Source organism: Anomaloglossus baeobatrachus, assembly GCF_048569485.1.
Source record: "Anomaloglossus baeobatrachus isolate aAnoBae1 chromosome 5 unlocalized genomic scaffold, aAnoBae1.hap1 SUPER_5_unloc_13, whole genome shotgun sequence".
Lineage (NCBI taxonomy): Eukaryota > Metazoa > Chordata > Amphibia > Anura > Aromobatidae > Anomaloglossus > Anomaloglossus baeobatrachus.
Genome location: NW_027441788.1, coordinates 76,407 through 101,503, shown reverse-complemented (window position 1 = coordinate 101,503; position 25,097 = coordinate 76,407). Strand labels below are relative to the sequence as shown.

The 25,097-nt window shown below is 48.6% G+C and overlaps 1 protein-coding gene across 1 annotated transcript in view; it reads right to left on the bottom strand.

Moving 5' to 3' along the window:
* Nucleotides 1–25,097, bottom strand: part of LOC142258829 (uncharacterized) — a 117,135-nt gene that overhangs the window by 50,814 nt on the left and 41,224 nt on the right. Inside the window, exon 5 of the mRNA XM_075331413.1 lies at nt 9,275–9,342. Coding sequence (XP_075187528.1) covers nt 9,275–9,342 — 68 coding nt within the window. The remainder of the gene's footprint in view (nt 1–9,274; nt 9,343–25,097) is intronic.

Sequence of the window (25,097 nt, the reverse complement as noted above, 5' to 3'; positions counted from 1 at the left end):
GCGGCTTAAGAAGTTACGGGTTTTGTACCCCTTCCCGCAGGAGCTCCTCCACAAATGGTCAGTCTCCCCCTCAGTGGACCCGCCAGTCTCCCGCGTCTCTTCCAGCACCATCCTTCCCCTGTCGGACGGTGAGTCTCTCAAGGATCTCTGACAGACACATTGAGTCTTTAGCTAAGTCAGCCTTTGAGGCTTCTGGATCCACCCTCTGCCCAATATTCGCTTCCACTTGGGTTTCAAAAGCGATTTCCTCTTGGGCTAAGACTCTTAAACAGGGCATCCTCTCAGGGGCACCCCCAGCAGAACTAGCTGATCTGGCAGATCAAATAGCTCATACAGGAAAATACCTTGTCTCAGCCTCCTTAGATGCGGCCTCTTCAACAGCTACTGCAGCAGGCAACATCTCTGCTATCCGTAGAGTTCTGTGGCTGAAAGTATGGAATGCAGACTCCGCTTCCAAAAGGTCCCTCTCCAGCCTCCCCTTCCAGGGTCTCAGACTTTTTGGAGACAAGCTCGACATGATTATTTCAGATGCCACGGGAGGGAAGAGTGCTTCTCTCCCTCCAAAGAAAAATAGCTTGCGGTCCTCCCAGAAGGAGTTTTCCCTTTCGCCAGTTTTCAAACACCACTGCTCCCCGTCGGGACAGATCCCCACAACGAGAAAAGAAGAAGCCAACCTTCAACCGCACCCTCCTGGCGCTCCCGAGGCCACAAGAGCAAGCCTTCCCGACCTAGGTCCAACAGATTTTCCTCTACATGACTGGCTCCCTCCACCCCGGGCTCGCCCAAGGGTGGGAGGTAGTCTCCTCCGTTTCAAAGACGTGTGGTTGTCCGTGGTCAACGACGCTTGGGTCAGAGATGTAGACTCTCATGGCTACAAGATAGAATTTTCTACTGCCCCACCACCACGCTTCTTCGAATTACGACCTCCCAAGGATTGCTCGCTCATCCCAGCCTTCTTCACAGCCATCCAGACTCTCCTAGATTCTGAAGTCATCGTCCCTGTTCCACAGCAGGAGTGGTTCAAGGGGTTTTACTCGAACCTCTTTGTGGTCCCGAAGAAGAACGGGACAGTGCGTCCCATCCTGGATCCCAAACGCGTAAACAGTCGTGTCCGTCTACGTCACTTCCATATGGAGTCACTTCGATCGGTCATAGTCTCCATGGAACCCGACGAATTCCTCTGCTCAGTGGACATCCAAGATGCCTACCTCCACATCCCGATCTTCCCCTCTCACCAGAAATTCCTTCGCTTTGTGATCCAGGGACAACACTTTCAGTTTACGGCGCTGCCCTTTGGCCTTTCCACAGCGCCAAGAGTGTTCACAAAAGTTTTAGCCACGGCAATGGTTATTCTTAGGGGATGACAATGATACCCCGGGTCCTATCTGGACGACCTCCTAATAAAACCTCCGTCCTCCACGGAGTGTTATGAAAACCTACTGATAACCTTGGACACTCTTCAGCGTCTGGGCTGGATAATCAACTGGGCGAAATCGTCTCTGATCCCTGCGCAGTCCATCAACTTCCTAGGAATGAAGTTTGATACCTCACAAGCAAGAGTCATCCTTCCCGAGGTCAAGCACTCCCCTCTCCTCAAAGGAATTCGGACCCTTCAGCACCCTGCCCCTTGCTCCTTACGCTTTGGCATGAGAGTACTAGGGAAAAATGGTGGCTGCAATGGAAGCGGTCCCATTTGCTCAATTTCACACGTCGCCTTCAGAGGTTCCTGCTATCGTCTTGGGACAGGAGCGTTTACTCGCTGGATCGCCTTGTAGTGCTGCCCTCCAGAGTCAGCAGATCCCTAGATTGGTGGAAGCGCTCTCCCTCCATTCTCCAGGGAAGGTCCTTCCTCCCGGCACGCTGGATGATCGTGACGACGGACGCCAGCCTTGTGTCTACTTTAGATTCATTTTTCTGCATTTTCCTGCAAAGGTATTTAGTTACATGCTAAGTGCTGACTAATGTGCCAAATTCACTAGTTTGATTCAGCTATACTACATACAGACCTGGTTCCATATTGCTCTTTTTTGCAATCCATATACAGGTTGTTATCCTGCCTTACCTTGACGGACACGAAAACGTGCACATAAGCAGAGGCGTTAGCCCTTTCTCATATACAGAATCATGATAACTATGATAAATTTCTATTACTGACTATCCTCATCTATCCTTATAACTAGATATCCTCGCTCATACCAGCATTCTGCCCCAGGGATCTCCCACGTATTTAGTCAGTCTGTCCGACCAGATGAAGGCCGAGGTTAGGCCGAAACGTTTTTAGGCGGACTCTCTGCAAATTGTACTATTATTCCCTTCTTCTGAAAAATAAAAATTGGAATATATATCAAGACTCTTTCTTGGACTTCATTTGGGAAACATAACAGTGTGCCGGGGATATCTCCTTTTTCTCTGTTTTTTTCCCCCTGAGCACCTGTAACTGGTGACGCTAGGTCCTCCCACACCCCCTCCTGTAGCAATGTGACCATCCATGTCTCCTGTAGTAATGTTACCATCCTTGTCTTCATCGTGAGTAATGTGTCCATACTTGTCCCCTGTAGCAATGTGCCAATCCCTGTCGGTAGCAATGTGTCTATTCTCGTCCCCTTGTAGTAATGTGCACATCCTTGTCTCCTTGTATTATTGTGCCCATCCACGTCACCTTGTAGTAATGCAAATGTTAGATGGATTCGTAACTTGCTTAGCGATTGGAGTCAAAGAGTGGTCATAAATGGCTGCACATCCAGTTGGAAGACTGTCTCAAGTGGGGTACCACAGGGATCTGTCCTGGGCCCCGTGTTGTTCAACATCTTTATCAATGATTTAGATAAAGGTATTAAGGGTAAACTGATTAAATTTGCTGATGACACAAAGCTAGGAGGAATAGCTAATACTAGAGAAGAGAGAGAGGATTCAACAAGATCTAAACAAGCTGGAACAATGGGCAGCAACTAATAGAATGGTTTTTAACAGGGAGAAATGCAAAGTCATACATCTTGGCAAGAATAATGAAAAGAGCATATACAGCATGGGAGGAATAGAGCTATCCAAAAGCATGTGTGAAAAAGACTTAGGTATACTAATAGATCACAGACTGAACATGAGTCAACAGTGTAACGTAGCAGCAAAAAAGGCAAACACCATTCTAGGATGTATTAACAGAAGCATACAGTCTAGATCACGTGAAGTCATTATCCCCCTTTACTCCTCTTTGGTCAGACCTCATCTGGAATATTGTGTCCAGTTCTGGGCAGCACATTTTAAAAAAGACATCAACAAACTGGAGCAAGTTCAGAGAAGAGTGACCAGAATGGTGACTGGTCTGCAAACCATGTCCTATGAGGAACGGTTACAGGATTTAGGATTGTTTAGCTTGCAAAAGAGAAGACTGAGAGGAGACTTAATAGCTGTCTTCAAATATCTTAAAGGCTGTCACACTGTAGAGGGATCAGTTTTATTCTCATTTTCACAAGGAAAGACAAGAAGCAATGAGATGAAACTGATGGGGAGGAGACACAGATTAGATATTAGAAAAAACTTTTTGACAGTGAGGGTGATCAACGAGTGGAACAGTCTGCCACAAGAGGTTGTGAGTTCTCCTTCAATGGAAGTCTTTAAAAAGAGGTTGGACGGACATCTGTCTGGGATGATTTAGTGAATCCTGCTTTGAGCAGGGGGTTGGACTAGATGACCCAGGAGGTCCATTCCAACTCTAATATTCTATGATTCTATGAATGCACCCATCCTTGTCATCTTCTTGTAGTAACGTGCCCATTCTTGTCCTCCTGTAGTAATGTGCCCATCCTGGTACTCTTCTTGTAGTATCGTTTCTATCTTTCTTCCCTTGAAGTAATGTGCCCACCCTTGTCCTTTTGTGGTAATATGCCCATCTTTGTTCACTTGTAGTAATGTACCCATCCTTGTCCCCTTGTAGAATATGCTCACCCCTTGTAGCAATGTCTCATCCTCTACTAATGTCCCTTATTATGCTGTCCTTCACATACACAAAAAACAATCCTTCTCACCTGTATGTCATTCCCTCAGTGTCCTCTTTCTTGCTTCCTAGACATCTTGACAATGGTGGATGTGCAGGGCCCCCCATCTGAGCTTTTCTTCAGTTGCATGAATGGCCCGCGCAAGGCAGAGAATCTCTCTACAGCTAAACCAATGGCAGTTGCCATATGCCAAAGTCGGGGGGGGGGGGGGAACTGATTGGCCAGCGGCTGCTATTGGTATGGTGTCAGAAAAAGGAAAAACAAAATCCAGCTCCAATGCACTCGGAGTAAAATCTTTCCAGGCTTTATTACAAACTTGCTCATAATATTCAAAAAGCGGCATATTGCAAAAGGTAAAATGACATTACATGGCCCCAAGGGGCTAGAAAAATATAAAAAAAGCAAGCGGCTACAAATTTCAGACACATGGACCATGTACAGAAATATTAGGGCTACAGCAACATCACATATGTTATACAGAAGAATAGTGCTGTCTCCATAGCTCTTTATACAGTGACTTATAGATCAGACAAGCTCCTCATATTTAGGCAGTTTCTATGTTACTCAGACGCTTTTTATATGAATAAGATCAGTGAGTCTCATTATACCGAGTAGAAAAGCTCCAGGGACAAAGACCCAGTCTCATACCTTTTCTCTGTTTGTTTTATCATCTGTTCACACCCTATATGCATTTAATAGCCCTCTGTATATGCAATTGTTCCCATACTGGCCGGTGACTAGTTCATGTAGCAAAATGTGAATCTCCTATTTATTATATTGATGGCTGGAACGTACAATATAAGCACTTTTTACCTTTTACCTTTTGTGCCTTCCCTCCTTCCTCATAGATTGTAAAGCTTGCGAGCAGGAACCTCACTTCTCTTGGTATGTGTTGTGTTACTCTCTAATGTCTCATAATGTCTGTATACAGTTGTGCTCAAAAGTTTACATACCTCTGCAGATTTTTTTGCTTTCTTGGCCTTTTTTCAGAGAATATGAATGATAACACAAAAACTTTTTTTCCACTCATGGATGGTGGTTGTATGAAGCCATTTATTGTCATCTACTGTGTTTTCTCTTTTTAAATCATAATGACAATCAAAACCATGCAAATCACCCTAATGAAAAGTTCACACACCCTGGTGATTTTGGCCTGATAACATGCACAGATGTTGACACAAATGGGTTTGAATGGCTAATAAAGGTAACATCCTCACCTGTGAGCTGTTTGCTTGTAATCAATGTGTGTGCATTAAAGCAAGAGGACTTGGATCCTGCCAGTGCTACTGCTGCGGTATCTTCAGCCTCATCAGATGAGGAGTTTAATTTTGAAAAGTATTTGGATGACATGGAGCAGCAAAGCATTGCCTCAGGGAAAAAGATTTGACTCCCACAGCAAACTGACCATATTTCAGCAAAATTTTTCACTTGCTCTCAAAGTAGAAGATTCAACTGTTCATCTAGACCAGTGTTCCCCAACTCCAGTACTCAAGGCACACCAACAGTGCAGGTTTTTGGGATTTCCTTAGTATTGCACAGGTGTTAATGTAATTACCTGCCCAGGTGCTGGTTCCAACAGCAGTGCAATGCTAAGGAAATCCTGAAAACATGCACTGTTGGTGTGCCTTGAGGACTGGAGTTGGGAAACCCTGATCTAGACTGACTGTGCATGAGGCCATTCCTTTATACCCTGAAATTGTTATAGATGTTGCCCATGTGGTCACCGCTTTGTCCCCAACCTAAGTTAGCGTAGAGGGTTGTTCACTAGCCTTAAAATATTTAGCACATGAATAGGAAAAGGGAAGGGAATATCTGCTCACCCACTGACTCAATTGAAGCAAGGACTGTCCATTGAACCAAACGTAATTCCAATTATAAACGTAATTATAAAATTCCAAGTTTATTCAGAATTGGATATTCTATATATATAGGATGATGAAAGTAACGCGTTTCAAACGCTACAATACAACTTTGTTCAAGCTAAAAACAATACACTTGAAAAATGAAGAAAAAGAGGGAGCAGAAAGGAGAAAAAAAATAAAGGGAAAAAAGAGTTTTAAATGACTGAGTACATAACAAAAATCAATAACCAAATATTCAAATACAAGCTGAAACACAGATCATCTAAATATTTGAATGCATATAATGAAAAACCAATAAGGGGACATATATGAACGGTATTCAGACCATGCGGTGAGGCAGTATCTAAATAAAAAATCCAGTACGCCGCTCGTGTTAATAATTTACGTCTAATGTCACCACCTCGCTGACTGCTAGCCGCATGCAATACACTGTTACCAGAAAGGGGTTTACAAAACGTAGAGGTGGACATTTTATCATAGAAATGTAAATCCAAAAAATATAAAAAGACAAGAGGAGAAGGGCGATCCGCGCATAATCCGGTGGCTTAGACGTATAGGCACAAAATGACCAGATCCACTCATACTAATAATGTCTTTGTTATTTTTTTTTAATAAAGAAAGGATCAGTATAAGTGGATCTGGTCATTTTGTACCTATACGTCAAAGCCACCGGATTGTGTGCGGACCGCCCTTCTCCTTTTGTCTTTTTGTTTTCTGCTCGGAGCCCAGTGAAGGATTCCAATTCAATGGGCCGACCAGATGCTGCCGTTGGATAGACGGGTTCCCTGGATTACATGCGCGATCCATTTTACCCCAAGGTGAGTGCATTACCATTCAAGCACTCCTTATGATCACTAAATACTGCAACGGGAAAAGCGCCGCCTCTCTCTTCCTTTCTAGGATTTTTTTTCCCACTCTGCAAATCCCAAAAAGAAATTGATGTTGAATTATGCTGAAAAAAAGAGATTAAATTGATTTGAATTGATATAAGACATAAACTCTGGTATGGCAGAAATGATGAGCATGTCGTCTATGAATCAGGCATACCAGAACAAAAGGGCAATAAAGGGATTATTCTGTGAAAAAAAAGAAATTAACATTCTTCCCAGATTTGCAAGGGAAGGGGAGTATTTGGCACCATGGACACATCCTTACATTGCAGAAAAAAAAATAATTATCAAAAGGAAAAAAAATGTGAGTCATGAGAAAAAAAAAGTCACATCCAACATATAATGCTGTAAATCTTCAGAAAAGTTGGAATATTTCTTTAAATGAAATGTCAATGCATCCAGAGCAATATTGTGTGGGATAGAAATAGTGAGGTAACATCACAGCTCAACCAAGAGACCATGAAAAATGTGAAAGTTGCTCCAAAACATCAGTAGAATCCTTCAGAAAGCCTGGTGTGCGCTGGACTAGTGGCTGAAGTAATGAATGAAGCCGCTCTCCCAGTCACACCGTAATGGAGCCAATCCCAGAAATAATGGGTCTCATGGGGGGTGGATTTGTGCATCTTTGGGAGGGCATGCATAATAGGAAGAGCAGGATGATCCACATGCAAGTAATCACCCTGAGCTTTAGTGAGCGCTCCCAAAGATATCCCGTCAATGATTTTATTTGTGTCTTTAATACATTTCACAGAGGGATTGTTATTTAATTTTACATATGTACTGGTATCATTCAGAAGGTCAATTATTTGTGACCTGTATGCAGAAAAATCCATCACTATCACTACTGCACCCTTGTCAGACATTTTCATTCTAATGTCCAACTTACCCTTTAATTCCTCAGTTGCAGCATATTGCAGATCAGTTACGTTCCTAGGAGTGTACTCACATTCTGAAGACATATGCAGCGCCTCCAGTTCTCTCTCCATAATGAGAAAAGGGAGCCAGCACGATCTGAGAGTGGTATGCATCAAATAAAAGTGTAAATTCACAGATTTATTCCAACTGCACTATAATACAAAATGAGATTTTTAGCAAATAGTTGATCCATTTTTTGAGCCACCCCTGCCACATCACGGCAAATCTCAATAGGGGGGTCCTACTCTATATTTTACATTTCATTGTGCCATGCGGCCTCCTAGATAAATTAATAGATTATTAGAGCAACACATACAGTAGAGACCAAAAATTTGGACACACCTCATCTCTAGAACAACTGTTAAGAGGAGACTTTGTGCAGCAGGCCTTCATGGTAAAATAGCTGCTGGGAAACCACTGCTAAGGACAGACAACAAGCAGAAGAGACTTGTTTGGGCTAAAGAACACAAGGAATGGACATTAGACCAGTGGAAATCTGTGCTTTGGTCTGATGAGTCCAAATTTGAGATCTTTGGATCCAACCACCATGTGTTTATAGAAAAGGTGAATGGATGGACTCTACATGCCTGGTTCCCACCGTGAAGCATGGAGGAGGAGGTGTGATGGTGTAGGGGTGCTTTGCTGCTGACACTGTTGGTGATTTATTCAAAATTGAAGGCATACTGAACCAGCATGCCTACCACAGCATCTTGCAGCGGCGTGCTATTCCATCCGGTTTGCGTTTAGTTGGACCATAATTTATTTTTCAACAGGACAATGACCTCAAACACACCTCCAGGCTGTCTAAGGGCTATTTGACTAAGAAGGAGAGTGATGGGGTGCTATGCCAGATGACCTGGTCTCCACAGTCACCAGACCTGAATCCAATCGAGATGGTTTGGGGTGAGCTGGACCGCAGAGTGAAGGGAAAAGGGCCAACAAGTGCTAAGCATCTCTGGGAACTTCTTCAAGACTGTTGGAAGACCATTTCTGGTGATTACCTCTTGAAGCTCATCAAGAGAATGCCAAGAGTGTGCAAAGTAGTAATCAAAGGAAAAAGTGGCTACTTTGAAGAACCTAAGATATAAGACATATTTTCAGTTGTTTTACACTTTTGTAAGTATTTCATTCCACATGTTTTAATTCATAGTTTTGATGCCTTCAATATGAATCTACAATTTTTAGAGTCAGGAAAATAAAGAAAACTCTTTGAATGAGATGTGTCCAAACTTTTGGTCTGTACTGTACCTGTGACCTGTATATAACCGCTTCCATGTCGCAAACAGAGGCAACTGTGGATAAGAGGCAGCCCAGGTCCCAGTGTGTGCAGCAGAAGCCACACACACCAGGACAATTACCCAGCTATTATATATACAGTATGTGTCATTTGGGGTATTTAAATGGCTTTTTCCTATAATTAGTGTTATCAGTGAAATCCTCTGCGTTTTACGTATTTTCAGAAATCTCATATCCGCAGTGTAAACTGATGATAGCTGCAGGTTTGTGACCCCAGTATGTAATTTATGCTGCTGATATAGGTGCGAGCCTCAATCACAACAAAGGTGACATATGCAGCTTCTCCGCACATTTATCACAATGATACAGCGGGATTTACCAGTCCGGGATCATGCGGGTCCTCCACTCCCGGAGGTCCACAGCAAGTCTGCTCCATGGGAACACTGTCTAAAGATTATTGGAAAGTGATAATTTAAAGATATATTTAGGAAATGCCTAAACACCACAATTGTTCCCCTACATGACGTCCCTCAGCATTGATCAGGAGGCCGGGATGTCACCTATTATTTTACCTTCTTTCACTATTCACTTAGCAGAACTTACTATGGACGGACTTAGTGGATTTACTTCTTTCTTAGAGCTGGGCCTGTGGTCTGCTACAGGGGTCATTAATGTCTTACTCTGCTTCCAACTTTGACTTAATGGGGCATTCGATTAATTAGACTTTTTAGAGAAGTTGGGGCAGAATTTCGTTTCACCACCTCCCGGGGTCGGGGGAAGTATGTGATTCTGGAAAAAATAAATGAGAAGGATTACTCGCCAGTCACAGCCCCAGCTGCTTCTGATCTCCGGCCTTCTGTACCTGACTGTGTGTCGCCCAGGGGTAGGGTACTCAGATCCGGGCCAAGGGTCACTTTTGTAGGTGTACGGTGGCGTGACCCGGTCTGTGATCCCTGGCTCCACAGCAAAAAGGGGATTGGGTAAGGGAGATTGTCCGTGACGCCACCCGTGGGTTGCGGTGATGAGATGGTGGCACCGTCGCTGCCTCTGGGGACCGTGTCCGGGACTGGTGGTGTGGGGCAGCAAGATGGAATCCCCTCCAAGGGTAGGGGAGGTGTAGTCTTGGGGCCCAATTGGGAGTTGTGGATTGGGGAGTGACGGATGCAGTCCATGGCTTGGACCGGGTGCTGCAGGAGTACTCACAATATAAAGCAATAACTAACACAAGTCCAGGAATGAACCAAATTGCTGGTAACTGGTGCCCACGGATGCTGTGAGGATGGGTCCCACACCCGTGTGTGTACCTCAGGTGCTCGTCTCCTGCCTGAGGTTTGTGTCTGCTTCGTACACAGGTCCGGACTGGGTCCCGACATTCGGCACCGGGGGCCACTACCCTCTCCCGGTCCACTTCGGGTCCCCACAAGCGGCTGGCCTATTCCTGAGGCCCTCACTGCCACTCTCCCTAGCCCCACACAGGGGCTGCTTCCAGACATCTCTCCTCCTGCAGACGGACTTCAGCTCAAACTCTGCTCTTTTCTAAGCTCCTCTCTCCCCCCTCCCATTTCCTGAGGAGGGGGTGAGTGGGGCCTGACTGGCTGTTGTGTTTGTGTGTGGGAAACTCCCCAAGGGAGAGTGAGATCTGCTCTAAAAAAAAAAGACAGATGCAGACTTCTGTGACACCCTGGTTTTGCCAGGGCGGCACACTCCCCCTTGGTAAAATACAGACCGTCCGCGGGCTGTCCAGCTACCAACATTTATTATTTAACGGGAAAAAGAAAAGTTAAACATTACAAACGTGCATCTTCCCACATCGGGAGGTACGTTTGCTCAAACCTTTAACTATCCTGCCACCCCCCACCTGCGGTGCAGATGGCCTCCTCTGTGAACCTGAGGACATTCAACAGGGGTGACAGTCCATAAAACAGTCAACTTGAACTTTGAACTTGCGGCTAGCCGTCCATGTTCTGCTACCACTGGTGCTGCTGCCACTCCCAGTACGGGGCACGGGTTCCGTGCTCTGCCTCCTGCTCAGGAACCAGGCCCACTCGGATGCCCTCGGCGCCGGCTACAACCGGCCTCGCTAACTGCCGAGGACCCCATCGCTCAGTGGCCTGCTCCTCCTCTCTGCAGGTGCACCCCAGCTGCTCCACAGCCGCGACGGGGTACCTGGGAGCGGCTGGCGCCGCATCTGGGACAGACTTCCGGTCGGGTGCCGCCTCCGTTGTGGCCGGGCGGAGTGCCAGAGCCGACATCATCACCGTTGCGGCCGGGCGGACTGCCGGAGCCGACGTCATCTCTGTTGCTGTTGCAGCCGGGCGGACTGCCAGGGCCGGGTATGATGTCATCAGGGTTGCAGCTCGCTTGTCCAGGAATGGAATTAGGCAAAGTCCTGGTGCCCCTGCCTTTACAGTCCTGGTTACATGAACTGCAGTCCCTTCTTGCTGCTCCCCCTTGGTACTCGGGAGCAGTCCTTCTAGCAACTTTTAAAGTCTCTCTTTCGCTTCCGGTTCTCCGGAGCTTCAATTCCGCCCGCGTTCTCAGGGGGCAGAGCCTTTTTTTTTTCGCGCCCACCGCTCAGGAAAGAAGGCTTTGGCGGGAGTTTACGCGCCAGAAGATGGCGACAAGATGGTGGATTTCGCAAATTTCACAACGGATCACCGCTGACTTCAAGGCGATCTTCCACCAGTAAGTGGACTTGTTCAATCCTGTTTGTGATGCCAATTTGTGTCGCCCAGGGGTAGGGTACTCAGATCCAGGCCAAGGGGTCACTTTTGTAGGGGTACGGTGGCGAACCTGGTCTGTGATCCCTGGCTCCACAGCAAAAAGGGGATTAGGTAAGGGAAATTGTCCGTGACGCCACCCGTGGGTTGCGGTGATGAGATGGTGGCACCGCCGCTGCCTCTGGGGACCGTGCCCAATTGGGAGTTGTGGATTGGGGAGTGACAGATGCAGTCCACGGCTTGGACCGGGTGCTGCAGGAGTACTCACAGTATAAAGCAATAACTGACACAAGTCCAGGAATTAACCAAGTTGCTGGTAACTGGTGCCCACAGATGCTGTGAGGACGTATCCCACACCCGTGTGTGTACTTCAGGTGCTCTTCTCCTGCCTGAGGTCTGTGTCTGCTTCGTACACAGGTCCGGACTGGGTCCCGACAGTCGGCACCAGGGGGCCATTACCCTCTCCCGGTCCACTTCGGGTCCCCACAAGCGGCTGGCCTATTCCTGAGGCCCTCACTGCCACTCTCCCTAGCCCCACACAGGGGCTGCTTCCAGACCTCTCTCCTCCTGCAGACTGACTTCAGCTCAAACTCTGCTCTTTTCTAAGCTCATCTCTCCCCCCTCCTGTTTCCTGAGGAGGGGGTGAGTGGGGCCTGATTGGCTGGTGTGTTTGTGTGTGGGAAACTCCCCAAGGGAGAGTGAAATCTGCACCAAAAAAAAGACAAATGCAGACTTCTGTGACACCCTGGTTTTGCCAGGGCGGCACAACTGCAGCCATAATGTGCCATATACAACATGTGACCGCTGCAGCCCATCACTGGCCTCACAGTATAGGTGATGTAACGCTCATGTGTGATATCGGGTTCGTCATCACAGCAGAGAAGTAGACTCAGATCGGTGTGGAGCACTAAAGTGTTAGACCTGACATAGCAATGGATTCAGCAGGTGAGTAATGCTTGTTTCTACTATGTATCACATTCTCCCTTACCTCTTCTTCTTTTTTTTTAACAACTCGATAAAATCACTTTACAAATGAATTTACAATTCAAGTTTTCCACTTTCTACAAGGTGGGAGCTTCTTCATACATAATGGCACTGCTCCTCCATCTGCATGTGGCTGTCAGGGATTGTGCCGGACAGAGCCCCTAATAGCACTGACTGACAGGCTCATTTACGATTCTCCACTGAGGGTCTTACTACATAATACTGGTGACCGACGCTCTGAGACATGAACCTAGGAAGATGCGAAATACAACACTGCAGGGGCGTAACTACCGCGGTTGCAGCGGTCGCCATTGTGACCGGGCCCGGGAGGTTAAGGGCCCGCGTCTGCCCGGCAGATCAGCAGCCAGCTCCTTTCTGTGAGAGAGAAGCTGCGCTGTTCTGCCGCAGAACTCATGGCGCGGCAGCCACTATATGATCCGGGCGCCGCTGACACCGGGCCACCCTGCCTGGTGTCAGCGGTGGTGTCACCGTGCTCCAGTCACCGCGCTCCCGTCGCCGCACACTGATTTGATATTGCATAGAGCGGCCGGCGCTGCTCTACGCATCATCAGTCTTCCCCCGTGCCTGCTTGGTGGCGTCACTCCTGTACGACTGCTGTATGTGGTTTGAGCACAGAGCGCAGGAGGACGCCGACCGGAGCCACGGGGGAATGAAGACAGAAGTGAGGACGAGCAGCGGTGAAACAAGTAAAGGTGAGGACAGAGCTGCGGTGGAAGGAAAAATCAGGTGAGTACTTATTTTTTTATTTTTTTTTATAAATTAGTGAGTACACGGGAAAGCTGGTTGCAGGACACATGGAGTCCTGGGGGGGGGGCTGGCTGCAGGACATATGGAGTCCTTGGGGAGGCCTGACTGCAGGACACATGGACTCCTTGGGGGGGGGGCCTAGCTGCAGGACACATGGAGTTCTTGGAGGGTCCTGGCTGCAGGACACATGGAGTCCTTGAGGGGGCCTGGCTGCAGGACACATGGAGTCCTTGGGGCGGGCCTGGCTGCAGGACACATGGAGGCCCTAGGGGCTGGCTGCATGACACATGGAGGACTGGCTGCATGACACATGCAGGCCCTGGGAGAGCCGGCTGCATGACACATGGAGGCCCTGGGGGGGGGACTGGCTGCATGACACATGGAGGCCCTGGGGGGGCTGGCTGCAAGACACATGGAGGCCCTGGGGGGGGCTGGCTGCATGACACATGGAGGCCCTGGGGGGGGGCTGGCTGCATGACACATGGAAGTCTATGGGGCTGCATGATACATGGAGGTCTATGGGGCTGCACTATACATGGAGGTCTATGGGGCTGCATAATAAACATGAAGGACACCTTATACATGGAATATAGTGGTGCATTATGTGCTGCCCCAAAGTCAGTAGCAGCCGGGCTGCTCGGATCCGGATCCATAGTGTGGCTCGAGGGATTCTTCCGGACCCAGGGGGTTGCGCGGACACTTCAAATAAAAAGGGAACGTATTTGTACGGGATTTGCTGTAGACACTCTGTGACGCCAATTACGGTGTGTGGTAAAGTGTGGCACCACCGCTGCTGTTATGGGGCACCCGGGGGCGATGGGATGGCAGCTGGATGTTAACCCCTCCGTGGGCAGGGATGGATGCCCTGGGGCCCAGTGTCTCTGTGCTGAGGGTGGTGATTGCAGGGGCCGGCGCGCCCGGTCATGCCGGGAAATGTTAGTTTACTCACGAATGAATGAATCACACAAGTCCAATGGTAAACCAAGGTGCTGGTGGCCGGCCGCCGCAGCCGGGTGCATTCTGGTTCCTCACCCGGGGTGATGGTCTGTGTCACTTTCCTCTGCACTGTTTTTGGTGTGGTGGACTTCCCGGTGTGGAACACGGGAGTCCGCTCCTGGTACTTTGGTTGGGAGCCTTGCCCGCTGACACTGACCCTTGGGATCTACCGGGCCCTGGCGGATGCCCTATTCCCCTTGGTGGGTGGTTGTCTGCTTTCGGGACTTTGGGTGGGACAGGACCTGTAATCCTGTCCTCAACTGGTTAATTAACAAAGCCGGTTGTTCCGGTCTCTGCTTCAGGGTCTCTGTGCACGGTTTCCGGGTCGGTTCTCCGGTGTCGGTATCCGCGGGCTCCAACCCTGCCTCGGTCCACTTCGGATCTCCGGCAGCTGTCTTCCCGTCTTCTGACAGACACAGACCATAGTCTGCCGCCTAGCCAATACGCCAGGGCTCCAACCCCGACGCCTTTCCTTTCTGGCTTTGCACTTGAGGTTCACTTCTCCTCTCCTCCTACTCCACTTCACTTCAACTCAAAACTCAACTGAACTGACTCTTTTCCTGCCCCGGGTTCTCTAGACCCCTAGGTGGGTGTTCTCCATCCGCCTGGTCCTGCCCACTGGTGTGCCTGTCCTGCTCTGGAGGGGGTGACTAGGGTTTTTTTGGCTAGGTGTAACCCTGTGAGGGAAGGTGTGGTGCGGGGGGGCCTTTTCTGTGTGACCACCAGGGTGTCACACATTATACATGGAGGAATATGGGGCTGCATAATACAATATGAAGGTTTATGGGGCTGCATTGTAATACATATACAGTGCCTACAAGTAGTATTCAACCCCCTGCAGATTTAGCAGGTTTGATAAGATGCAAATAAGTTAGAGCCTGCAAACTTCAAACAAGAGCAGGATTATTAACAGATGCATAAATCTTACAAACCAACAAGTTATGTTGCTCAGTTAAATTTTAATATATTTTCACCATAAAAGTGTGGGTCAATTATTATTCAACCCCTAGGTTTAATATTTTGTGGAATAACCCTTGTTTGCAATTACAGCTAATAATCGTCTTTTATAAGACCTGATCAGGCCGGCACAGGTCTCTGGAGTTATCTTGGCCCACTCCTCCATGCAGATCTTCTCCGAGTTATTTAGGTTCTTTGGGTGTCTCATGTGGACTTTAATCTTGAGCTCCTTCCACAAGTTTTCAATTGGGTTAAGGTCAGCAGACTGACTAGGCCACTGCAACACCTTTATTTTTTCCCTCTTGAACCAGGCCTTGGTTTTCTTGGCTGTGTGCTTTGGGTCGTTGTCTTGTTGGAAGATGAAATGATGACCCATCTTAAGATCCTTGATGGAGGAGCGGAGGTTCTTGGCCAAAAGCTCCAGGTAGGCCGTGCTATCCATCTTCCCATGGATGCGGACCAGATGGCCAGGCCCCTTGGCTGAGAAACAGCCCCACAGCATGATGCTGCCACCACCATGCTTGACTGTAGGGATGGTATTCTTGGGGTCGTATGTAGTGCCATCCAGTCTCTAAACGTCACTTGTGTGGTTGGCACCAAAGATTTCGATCTTGGTCTCATCAGACCAGAGAACCTTGAACCAGTCTGTCTCAGAGTCCTCCAAGTGATCATGAGGAAACTGTAGACGAGCCTTGACATGACGCTTTGAAAGTAAATGTACCTTACGGGCTCGTCTGGAACGGAGACCATTGCGGTGGAGTACGTTACTTATGGTATTGACTGAAACCAATGTCCCCACTGCCATGAGATCTTCCCGGAGCTCCTTCCTTGTTGTCCTTGGGTTAGCTTTGACTCTTCGGACAAGCCTGGCCTCGGCACGGGTGGAAACTTTCAAAGGCTGTCCAGGCCATGGAAGGCTAACAGTAGTTCCATAAGCCTTCCACTTCCGGATGATGCTCCCAACAGTGGAGACAGGTAGGCCCAACTCCTTGGAAAGGGTTTTGTACCCCTTGCCAGCCTTGTGACCCTCCACGATCTTGTCTCTGATGGCCTTGGAATGCTCCTTTGTCTTTCCCATGTTGACCAAGTATGAGTGCTGTTCACAAGTTTGGGGAGGGTCTTAATTAGTCAGAAAAGGCTGGAAAAAGAGATAATTAATCCAAACATGTGAAGCTCATTGTTCTTTGTGCCTGAAATACTTCTTAATACTTTAGGGGAACCAAACAGAATTCTTGTGGTTTGAGGGGTTGAATAATAAATGACTCTCTGAATAAACTTTTGACAATTTAAAAAAAAAAAATAAAAAAAGAAATAACATTCTGTTTTGCTGCAGTGCATTTCACACTTCCAGGCTGATCTACAGTCCAAATGTCACAATGCCAAGTTAATTCCGAATGTGTAAACCTGCTAAATCTTCAGGGGGTTGAATACTACTTGTAGGCACTGTAGGACTATGGGGGCTACATTATGATATATGGAGGACTATGGAGGCTACTTTATACATAGAGGACTATGGAGGTGTGTTATAAAACATTGAGGACTGTGGTGCAGTATAATATATGGAGAAATATGGGGTGAATTATAATACATGGAGAACTATGGGAAATTCATTATAATACATGGAGGACTATGGAGGTGCATTCCAATATATGAAGGGTTATGTGGGACCCTTTATACTATATGGAAGGCTATGTGGGGACCATTATTGTATTTGGAGAACTATATACGAGGGAGGATAAAGATACAAGTATGGGATGGGAATGTTTTGTGCTGAGGTAAAAAGGCTCTTACCCTCAGCACCCAGCTTTCCCATGCTCTAATGTACATCTCTCACCATCCAGCTTTCCCATGCTCTGATATGGGAAAACTGGGTGCTGAGGGAATGATGTATAGCAGAGCATGGGAAAGCTGGGTGCCAAGGACCAGATGGATATCAGAACATGGCAAAGCTTAGTGCTGATAGAGGGATTTCAGATCATGGGAAACCTGGGTGCTGAGGGTAAAAGCCGCTTTACACGCTACAACATCGCTAAAGCGATGTCGTTGGGGTCACGGAATTTGTGACGGACATCCGGCCGCGTTAGCGATGTCATTGCGTGTGAAACCTATGAGCGATTTTAAATCGTCGCAAAAACGTTCAAAATCGCTAATCGGTGACATGCCCCCCTATTCCCAATTATCGTTGCTGCTGCAGGTACGATGTTGTTCGTCATTCCTGAAGCAGCACACATCGCTATGTGTGACACCGCAGGAACGAGGAACCTCACCTTACCTGCGGCCGCCGGCAATGAGGAAGGAAGGAGGTGGGCGGGATGTTACATCCTGCTCATTTCCGCCCCTCCACTTCTATTGGGCGGCCACTTAGTGACGTCGCTGTGACGCCGCACGAACCGCCCCCTTGGAAAGGAGGCGGTTCGCCGGTCACAGCGACGTCGCTAGGCATGTAAGTAGTGTGACGGGTCCACGCGATTTTGTGCGCCACGGGCAGCGATTTGTCAGTGTCGCACAAACGATGGGGGCGGTACGCACGCTAGCGATCTTGCTAGCGAGATCGCAGCTTGTAAAGCGGCCTTTAGAGCCAAGTGTCAGCATCATTATCCTGTACTTCGGGTGTCAGTGTCACTATCCCGTACCCTAAGGGGTACTTTGCAAGCTGCGACATCGCTAGCCGATGCTAGCAATGCCGAGCGCGATAGCCCCCGCCCCCGTCGCACATGCGATATGTAGTGCGAGCTGCCATAGCGAACATTATCGTTACGGCAGCTGCACACGCACATACCTGGTTGGTGACGTCGCTGTGACTGCCGAACAATCCCTCCTTCAAGGGGGAGGTGCGTTCAGCGTCACAGCGACCTCACAAAGCGGCTGGCCAATAGCAGCGGAGAGGCGGAGATGAGCGGGATGTAAACATCCCGCCCACCTTCTCCCTTCCGCCTTGTCAGTGGACGCCAGGCGCAGGTAAGGAGATGTTTGTCGCTCCTGCGGCTTCACACACAGCGATGTGTGGAGCTGCAGGAACGACAAACAACATCGTACCTGCGGACGCACCAACATAATGAAAATGAACGATGTGACACAGATCACCAACGATTTTTTACTGTTTCACGCTCGTTCATCTTCTCTCCTAGGCTTTACACGTTGCGACATCGTTACCAGCGCCGGATGTGAGTCACTTTCGATTTGACCCCGACGATATCGCAGGTGCAATGTCGCAACGTGCAAAGTACCCCTAAGTGTCGGTGTACGTGGAGGGGGGGCCCCGGTCCAAATTTTGCACCATGGCACATCAAACTCTAGTTACGCCACTGCAACACTTGTAAACTGCTAGAGCCGCTCCTGGTGCCTGATATCATTATCTAGTGTCCTCACTCCGTGGTCTTCACTTACAATGTGAACTGTTTTGTCACCATTACCTTAGTGAATAGCCCCTTCACCCCCAGGCAATCTTCCATTTTTCATTTACATTTTTTCCTCTCCTTCTTCCAAGAGCCATAACTTTTTTATTTTTCCGTCAATCTTGCCATATGAGGTCTTGTGTTTTACAGGACGAGTTGTAGTTTTGAATGAAATCGTTATTTTTACCATATAGTGCACTGAAAAATGGGGGGAAAAATCCAAGTGCGGTGAAATTGCAGAAAAAAAGTGTAGTTGCGCTATTGGTTTTGGAGTCTTTTTTCTCAGTGTTCACTATATGGTAAAACTGACATGTTGGTGTGAAGCCTCAGGTCGGTACGAGTTCGTAGATACCAAACATAGGCTCTGTGCACACGTTGCTTTTTTCCTTTCAGATTTTAATCAATACTGCAAGGAAAAAGCTTCCCAGCAAAGTCTATGAGACTCCTGAAGTGCTGTGCACACGGGGCTTTTTTCAGAAGCTTCTTTCTGCCAAGACATGCTTTTTCTGCAGAAAAAAAATCTGCTACATGTACACACAGTCTTACTTTTATCTAAGGGGTTAAAAAATTCAGAAGTTGTGCCTTTGTCACCATTTTCCGAGCCCCGTTGCGTTCTCATTTTTTGGGATCTGGGTCTGTGATGGCTTTTTTTGCGTCTTGAGCTGGCGTTTTTAATTAAATCATTTTTGTGCACATGCTATGTTTTGATCGCCTGTTTGTGGAAATAAAACCCCCCTCACAATTTTTGGTGTTTGGAATTTTTTTTCTCGCCACGCCGTGTACTAATCATTAGAGATGAGCGAACCGGTCCCGGTTCGGCTCGAGGCGGTTCGCCGAACGGGGGGTCTGGCTCGAGTTCGGCTCGTCGAACGTTCGACGAACCGAACTCGAGCCCATAGGAAACAATGGCAGGCAATCACAAACACAGTAAAACACCTAGAAAACACCCTGAAAGGTGTCCAAAAGGTGACAAACAACTCACAACATAACACAAACACATGGGAAAGTGACAAGGACATATACTCATGTGAAAACAAAACAGCTGGACAAGGAAAAAGAGGGAGACACACAGATATATGAGTATATGCAAAGAAACATCGATTCCATTATTGTGCAACTTGAGCCCTGCTCATTTTAGGCTTCCAATCTGGATAAATTGCCTGAGCTCGCCACGTACGCCTTGAGGATCTTGTCGTGTCCTGCAGCCAGCGTTCTCTCGGAACCTGTCTTCAGTGCTGCTGGGGGTCTGCTGGCAGATAAGCACACGTGTCTGTCCACTGACAATGTGGACCTGGCTCTCAGAGGACTTTTCTTCCCCTGGGTCAGCCAGGGGAGGCGAAAGGCACGCGTATTTTTGAGAGTGCTTCATGCAAAGCATCTTTTTCTTTGTCAAAAGGGGGGCTCAACCGATGCCAGTCAAGTGGGGTGTGTGTGGCCCAGTTAGTGGCAACGAGGGAGACTGTGGTTGGAGTCCCCTCGCTGTGTCTCTAAAAGAACCAAGATGAACAAGTCATGGCTCTCAGAGGACTTTTCTTCCCCTGGGTCAGCCAGGGGACGGGAAAGGCACGCGTATTTTTGAGAGTGCTTCATGCAAAGCATCTTTTTCTTTTTCAAAAGGGGGCTCAACCGATGCCAGTCAAGTGGGGTGTGTGTGGCCCAGTTAGTGGCAACGAGGGAGACTGTGGTTGGAGTCCCCTCGCTGTGTCTCTAAAAGAACCAAGATGAACAAGTCATGGCTCTCAGAGGACTTTTCTTCCCCTGGGTCAGCCAGGGGACGGGAAAGGCACGCGTATTTTTGAGAGTGCTTCATGCAAAGCATCTTTTTCTTTGTCAAAAGGGGGGGTCAACCGATGCCAGTCAAGTGGGGTGTGTGTGGCCCAGTTAGTGGCAACGAGGGAGACTGTGGTTGGAGTCCCCTCGCTGTGTCTCTAAAAGAACCAAGATGAACAAGTCATGGCTCTCAGAGGACTTTTCTTCCCCTGGGTCAGCCAGGGGACGGGAAAGGCACGCGTATTTTTGAGAGTGCTTCATGAAAAGCATCTTTTTCTTTGTCAAAAGGGGGGGTCAACCGATGCCAGTCAAGTGGGGTGTGTGTGGCCCAGTTAGTGGCAACGAGGGAGACTGTGGTTGGAGTCCCCTCGCTGTGTCTCTAAAAGAACCAAGATGAACAAGTCATGGCTCTCAGAGGACTTTTCTTCCCCTGGGTCAGCCAGGGGACGGGAAAGGCACGCGTATTTTTGAGAGTGCTTCATGCAAAGCATCTTTTTCTTTGTCAAAAGGGGGGGTCAACCGATGCCAGTCAAGTGGGGTGTGTGTGGCCCAGTTAGTGGCAACGAGGGAGACTGTGGTTGGAGTCCCCTCGCTGTGTCTCTAAAAGAACCAAGATGAACAAGTCATGGCTCTCAGAGGACTTTTCTTCCCCTGGGTCAGCCAGGGGACGGGAAAGGCACGCGTATTTTTGAGAGTGCTTCATGCAAAGCATCTTTTTCTTTGTCAAAAGGGGGGGTCAACCGATGCCAGTCAAGTGGGGTGTGTGTGGCCCAGTTAGTGGCAACGAGGGAGACTGTGGTTGGAGTCCCCTCGCTGTGTCTCTAAAAGAACCAAGATGAACAAGTCATGGCTCTCAGAGGACTTTTCTTCCCCTGGGTCAGCCAGGGGACGGGAAAGGCACGCGTATTTTTGAGAGTGCTTCATGCAAAGCATCTTTTTCTTTGTCAAAAGGGGGGGTCAACCGATGCCAGTCAAGTGGGGTGTGTGTGGCCCAGTTAGTGGCAACGAGGGAGACTGTGGTTGGAGTCCCCTCGCTGTGTCTCTAAAAGAACCAAGATGAACAAGTCATGGCTCTCAGAGGACTTTTCTTCCCCTGGGTCAGCCAGGGGACGGGAAAGGCACGCGTATTTTTGAGAGTGCTTCATGCAAAGCATCTTTTTCTTTGTCAAAAGGGGGGGTCAACCGATGCCAGTCAAGTGGGGTGTGTGTGGCCCAGTTAGTGGCAACGAGGGAGACTGTGGTTGGAGTCCCCTCGCTGTGTCTCTAAAAGAACCAAGATGAACAAGTCATGGCTCTCAGAGGACTTTTCTTCCCCTGGGTCAGCCAGGGGACGGGAAAGGCACGCGTATTTTTGAGAGTGCTTCATGCAAAGCATCTTTTTCTTTTTCAAAAGGGGGCTCAACCGATGCCAGTCAAGTGGGGTGTGTGTGGCCCAGTTAGTGGCAACGAGGGAGACTGTGGTTGGAGTCCCCTCGCTGTGTCTCTAAAAGAACCAAGATGAACAAGTCATGGCTCTCAGAGGACTTTTCTTCCCCTGGGTCAGCCAGGGGACGGGAAAGGCACGCGTATTTTTGAGAGTGTTTCATGCAAAGCATCTTTTTCTTTTTCAAAAGGGGGCTCAACCGATGCCAGTCAAGTGGGGTGTGTGTGGCCCAGTTAGTGGCAACGAGGGAGACTGTGGTTGGAGTCCCCTCGCTGTGTTTTACATGCTTTTAGAAGGGCATGAAATGGCTTGGAGGTTGACTTTCATCATATGCAAACTGTTGGCTACCAAAATGCTGCCTTTCCAACAACTGTGGTTATAGGCAATGAGGAACATACTGATGAAGATGAGACGCAGATACCCGATTGGGATGACAACTTAAATATTCGGTCAGGGCAAGAAGAAACTCGGTCTGAGGGGTAGGGGAGTGCAAACACAACAATTGATGATTAAGTTCTAGATCACACCTACTGTCAACCCACAGTCAGACACTCGAGGAGGTCAACAGAGGCGGTGGAGGAGGATGCAACCGACGTCGAAGTAACCTGGCGCCTTCCTGGACACAGTCGGAGCACTGGTAGCACGTCTACAACTGCATCCTCAGCCACCACTCTGCCTCTGAGCATTATTCGGGGTGGATCAACAGGTCGCATGGCCTCTAAGCCTTGCCTAGCCAGGTCCTTTTTTGACATAGAAAAAGATCGCCCAAATTATGTGATCTGTAAAATTTGTCATGGTTCTCTTAGTAGAGGTCAAAACCTCAGCAGTTTGACAACTTCTTCCATGAATCGTCACATGAATAAATATCATATGGCCCGATGGGAAGCTCACCGTGCTGCAATGCGGCCTAGCGGAGCGAACCATCCACCGCCTGCCCCTTCCAGTGCATCCGCGCGCTCGTCATCTTCTAGGACTGTGGGGACAGCTGTCACACCTGTTTTTCCACCCACAACTTCCACCACTGTAACCGCAACAGGCAGTTTGCTTGGTAGGTCGTCAGTTGGTTTGGAAGGGGAAACAAGTGAGTGTGTACAGCTCTCTCAGACATCGATAGCACCAACTTTGGATGAAGGCAACATCATGTCTCCGCCTGCACTTTCCTCACAAAGCTGCATTTTTCCAGGGACACCCGACTCAACACCGTCTACACACAGCAGCCAGATCTCTGTCCCTCAGATGTGGTCAAATAAAAGGCCACTTCCTGCGACCCATGACAAAGCGAAGAGGTTGACTCTATCCCTCTGTAAGCTGTTGACTACAGAAATGCTGCCTTTCCGCCTAGTGGACACACAGGATTTTAGAGACCTTATGTCTGTCGCTGTGCCCCAGTACCAGATGCCTAGTCGCCACTACTTCTCTAAGAAAGGTGTGCCCGCGCTACACCAGCATGTCGCACACAACATCACCGCTTCCTTGAGAAACTCTGTGTGTGAACGGGTGCATTTCACCACCGATACTTGGACCAGTAAGCATGGACAGGGACGTTACATGTCGCTGACTGGCCACTGGGTAACTATGGTGATAGATGGTGAAGGGTCTGCTGCACAAGTCTTGCCGTCCCCACGACTTGTGTGTCAATCCTCTGTCTGTCCAAGTTCCGCCACTGCTTCTGCATCCTCCACCTCATCTGGGTCCTCCACCTCCGCCCCAAGCCTGCCTGGTCAGGCCACCAGCGTTCTCACTGCGCAGAAGGAATCACGCACCCCTCATTACTATGCTGGTAGCAGAGCGCAACGGCATCAGGCGGTCTTTAGCTTGACATGTCTTTGAAATAGGAGTCACACAGCGACTGAGTTGTGGGCAGCTCTGGAGACTGATTTTGATAAATGGTTGTCTCCACTCAACCTGCAGCCTGGTAAGGCCGTGTGCGACAATGCTGCAAACCTGGGTGCGGCCCTTCGCCTGGGCAAGGTGACACACGTGCCTTGTATGGCTCACGTGTTTAACCTTGTTGTCCAGCAATTTTTAACACACTATCCCGGCCTAGATGGCCTTCTGACCAGGGCACGGAAACTGTCTGCAGTGCTCACTTCCGCCGTTCAACCGCCGCACCTGAGCGACTTGCATCGCTCCAGAAGTCTTTCGGCCTGCCGGTTCATCGCCTGAAATGCGATGTGGCGACACGCTGGAATTCAACTCTCCACATGTTACAGCGACTGTGGCAGCACCGGCGAGCCCTGGTGCAATACGTCATGATGTATAGCCTGGGCCAACGAGATGCAGAAGTGGGGCAGATCACCCTGATGGAGTGATCTCAGATCAAGGACCTATGCACCCTTCTGCACAGTTTCGACATGGCGACGAATATGTTTAGCGCTGACAATGCCATTATCAGCATGACGATTACAGTCATTTACATGCTGGAGCACACGCTAAACACTATTCGTAGTCAGGGGGTGGGACAACAGGAAGGGGAGGAACTACAGGAGGATTCATATGCGCAAGACACAACAACATCACCAAGGTCCAGACGTTCATCATCACCAACGCGGCAGGCATGGGACCATGGGGGACAGGGATCAACAAGGGCGCATGGTAGCAGGTGAGATGTTGAGGAAGGTGCAGGAGGACATGAAGATATGGAGGACGAACTGTCCATGGACATGGAAGACTCAGCAGATGAGGGGGACCTTGGTCAAATTTCAGTTGAAAGAGGTTGGGGGGAGATGACAGAGGAAGAAAGAACGGTTAGCACCTCTATGCCACAAACACAGCGTGGACTTGGTGCGCATGGCTGCGCAAGACACATGAGTGCCTTCTTGTTGCACTACCTCCAACATGACCCTCGTATTGTCAAAATTAGAAGTGATGATGACTACTGGCTTGCCACACTATTAGATCCCCGGGACAAGTCCAAATTTTGTGACATAATTCCACCCATAGAAAGGGACGCACGTATGCAGGAGTATCAGCAGAAGCTGTTACTCGATCTTAGCTCGGCTTTTCCACCAAACAACCGTGCAGGTGAAGGGAGTGATTCTCCCAGTTGTAACTTGACAAACATGGGACGGCCTCGTCATCTTCAACAGTCTACCCGTACCAGTAGGACCGTATCTGGTGCTGGTAACAGCAATTTTATGGAATCTTTTCATAATTTTTTTAGACCCTCCTTTGCAAGGCCACCAGAGA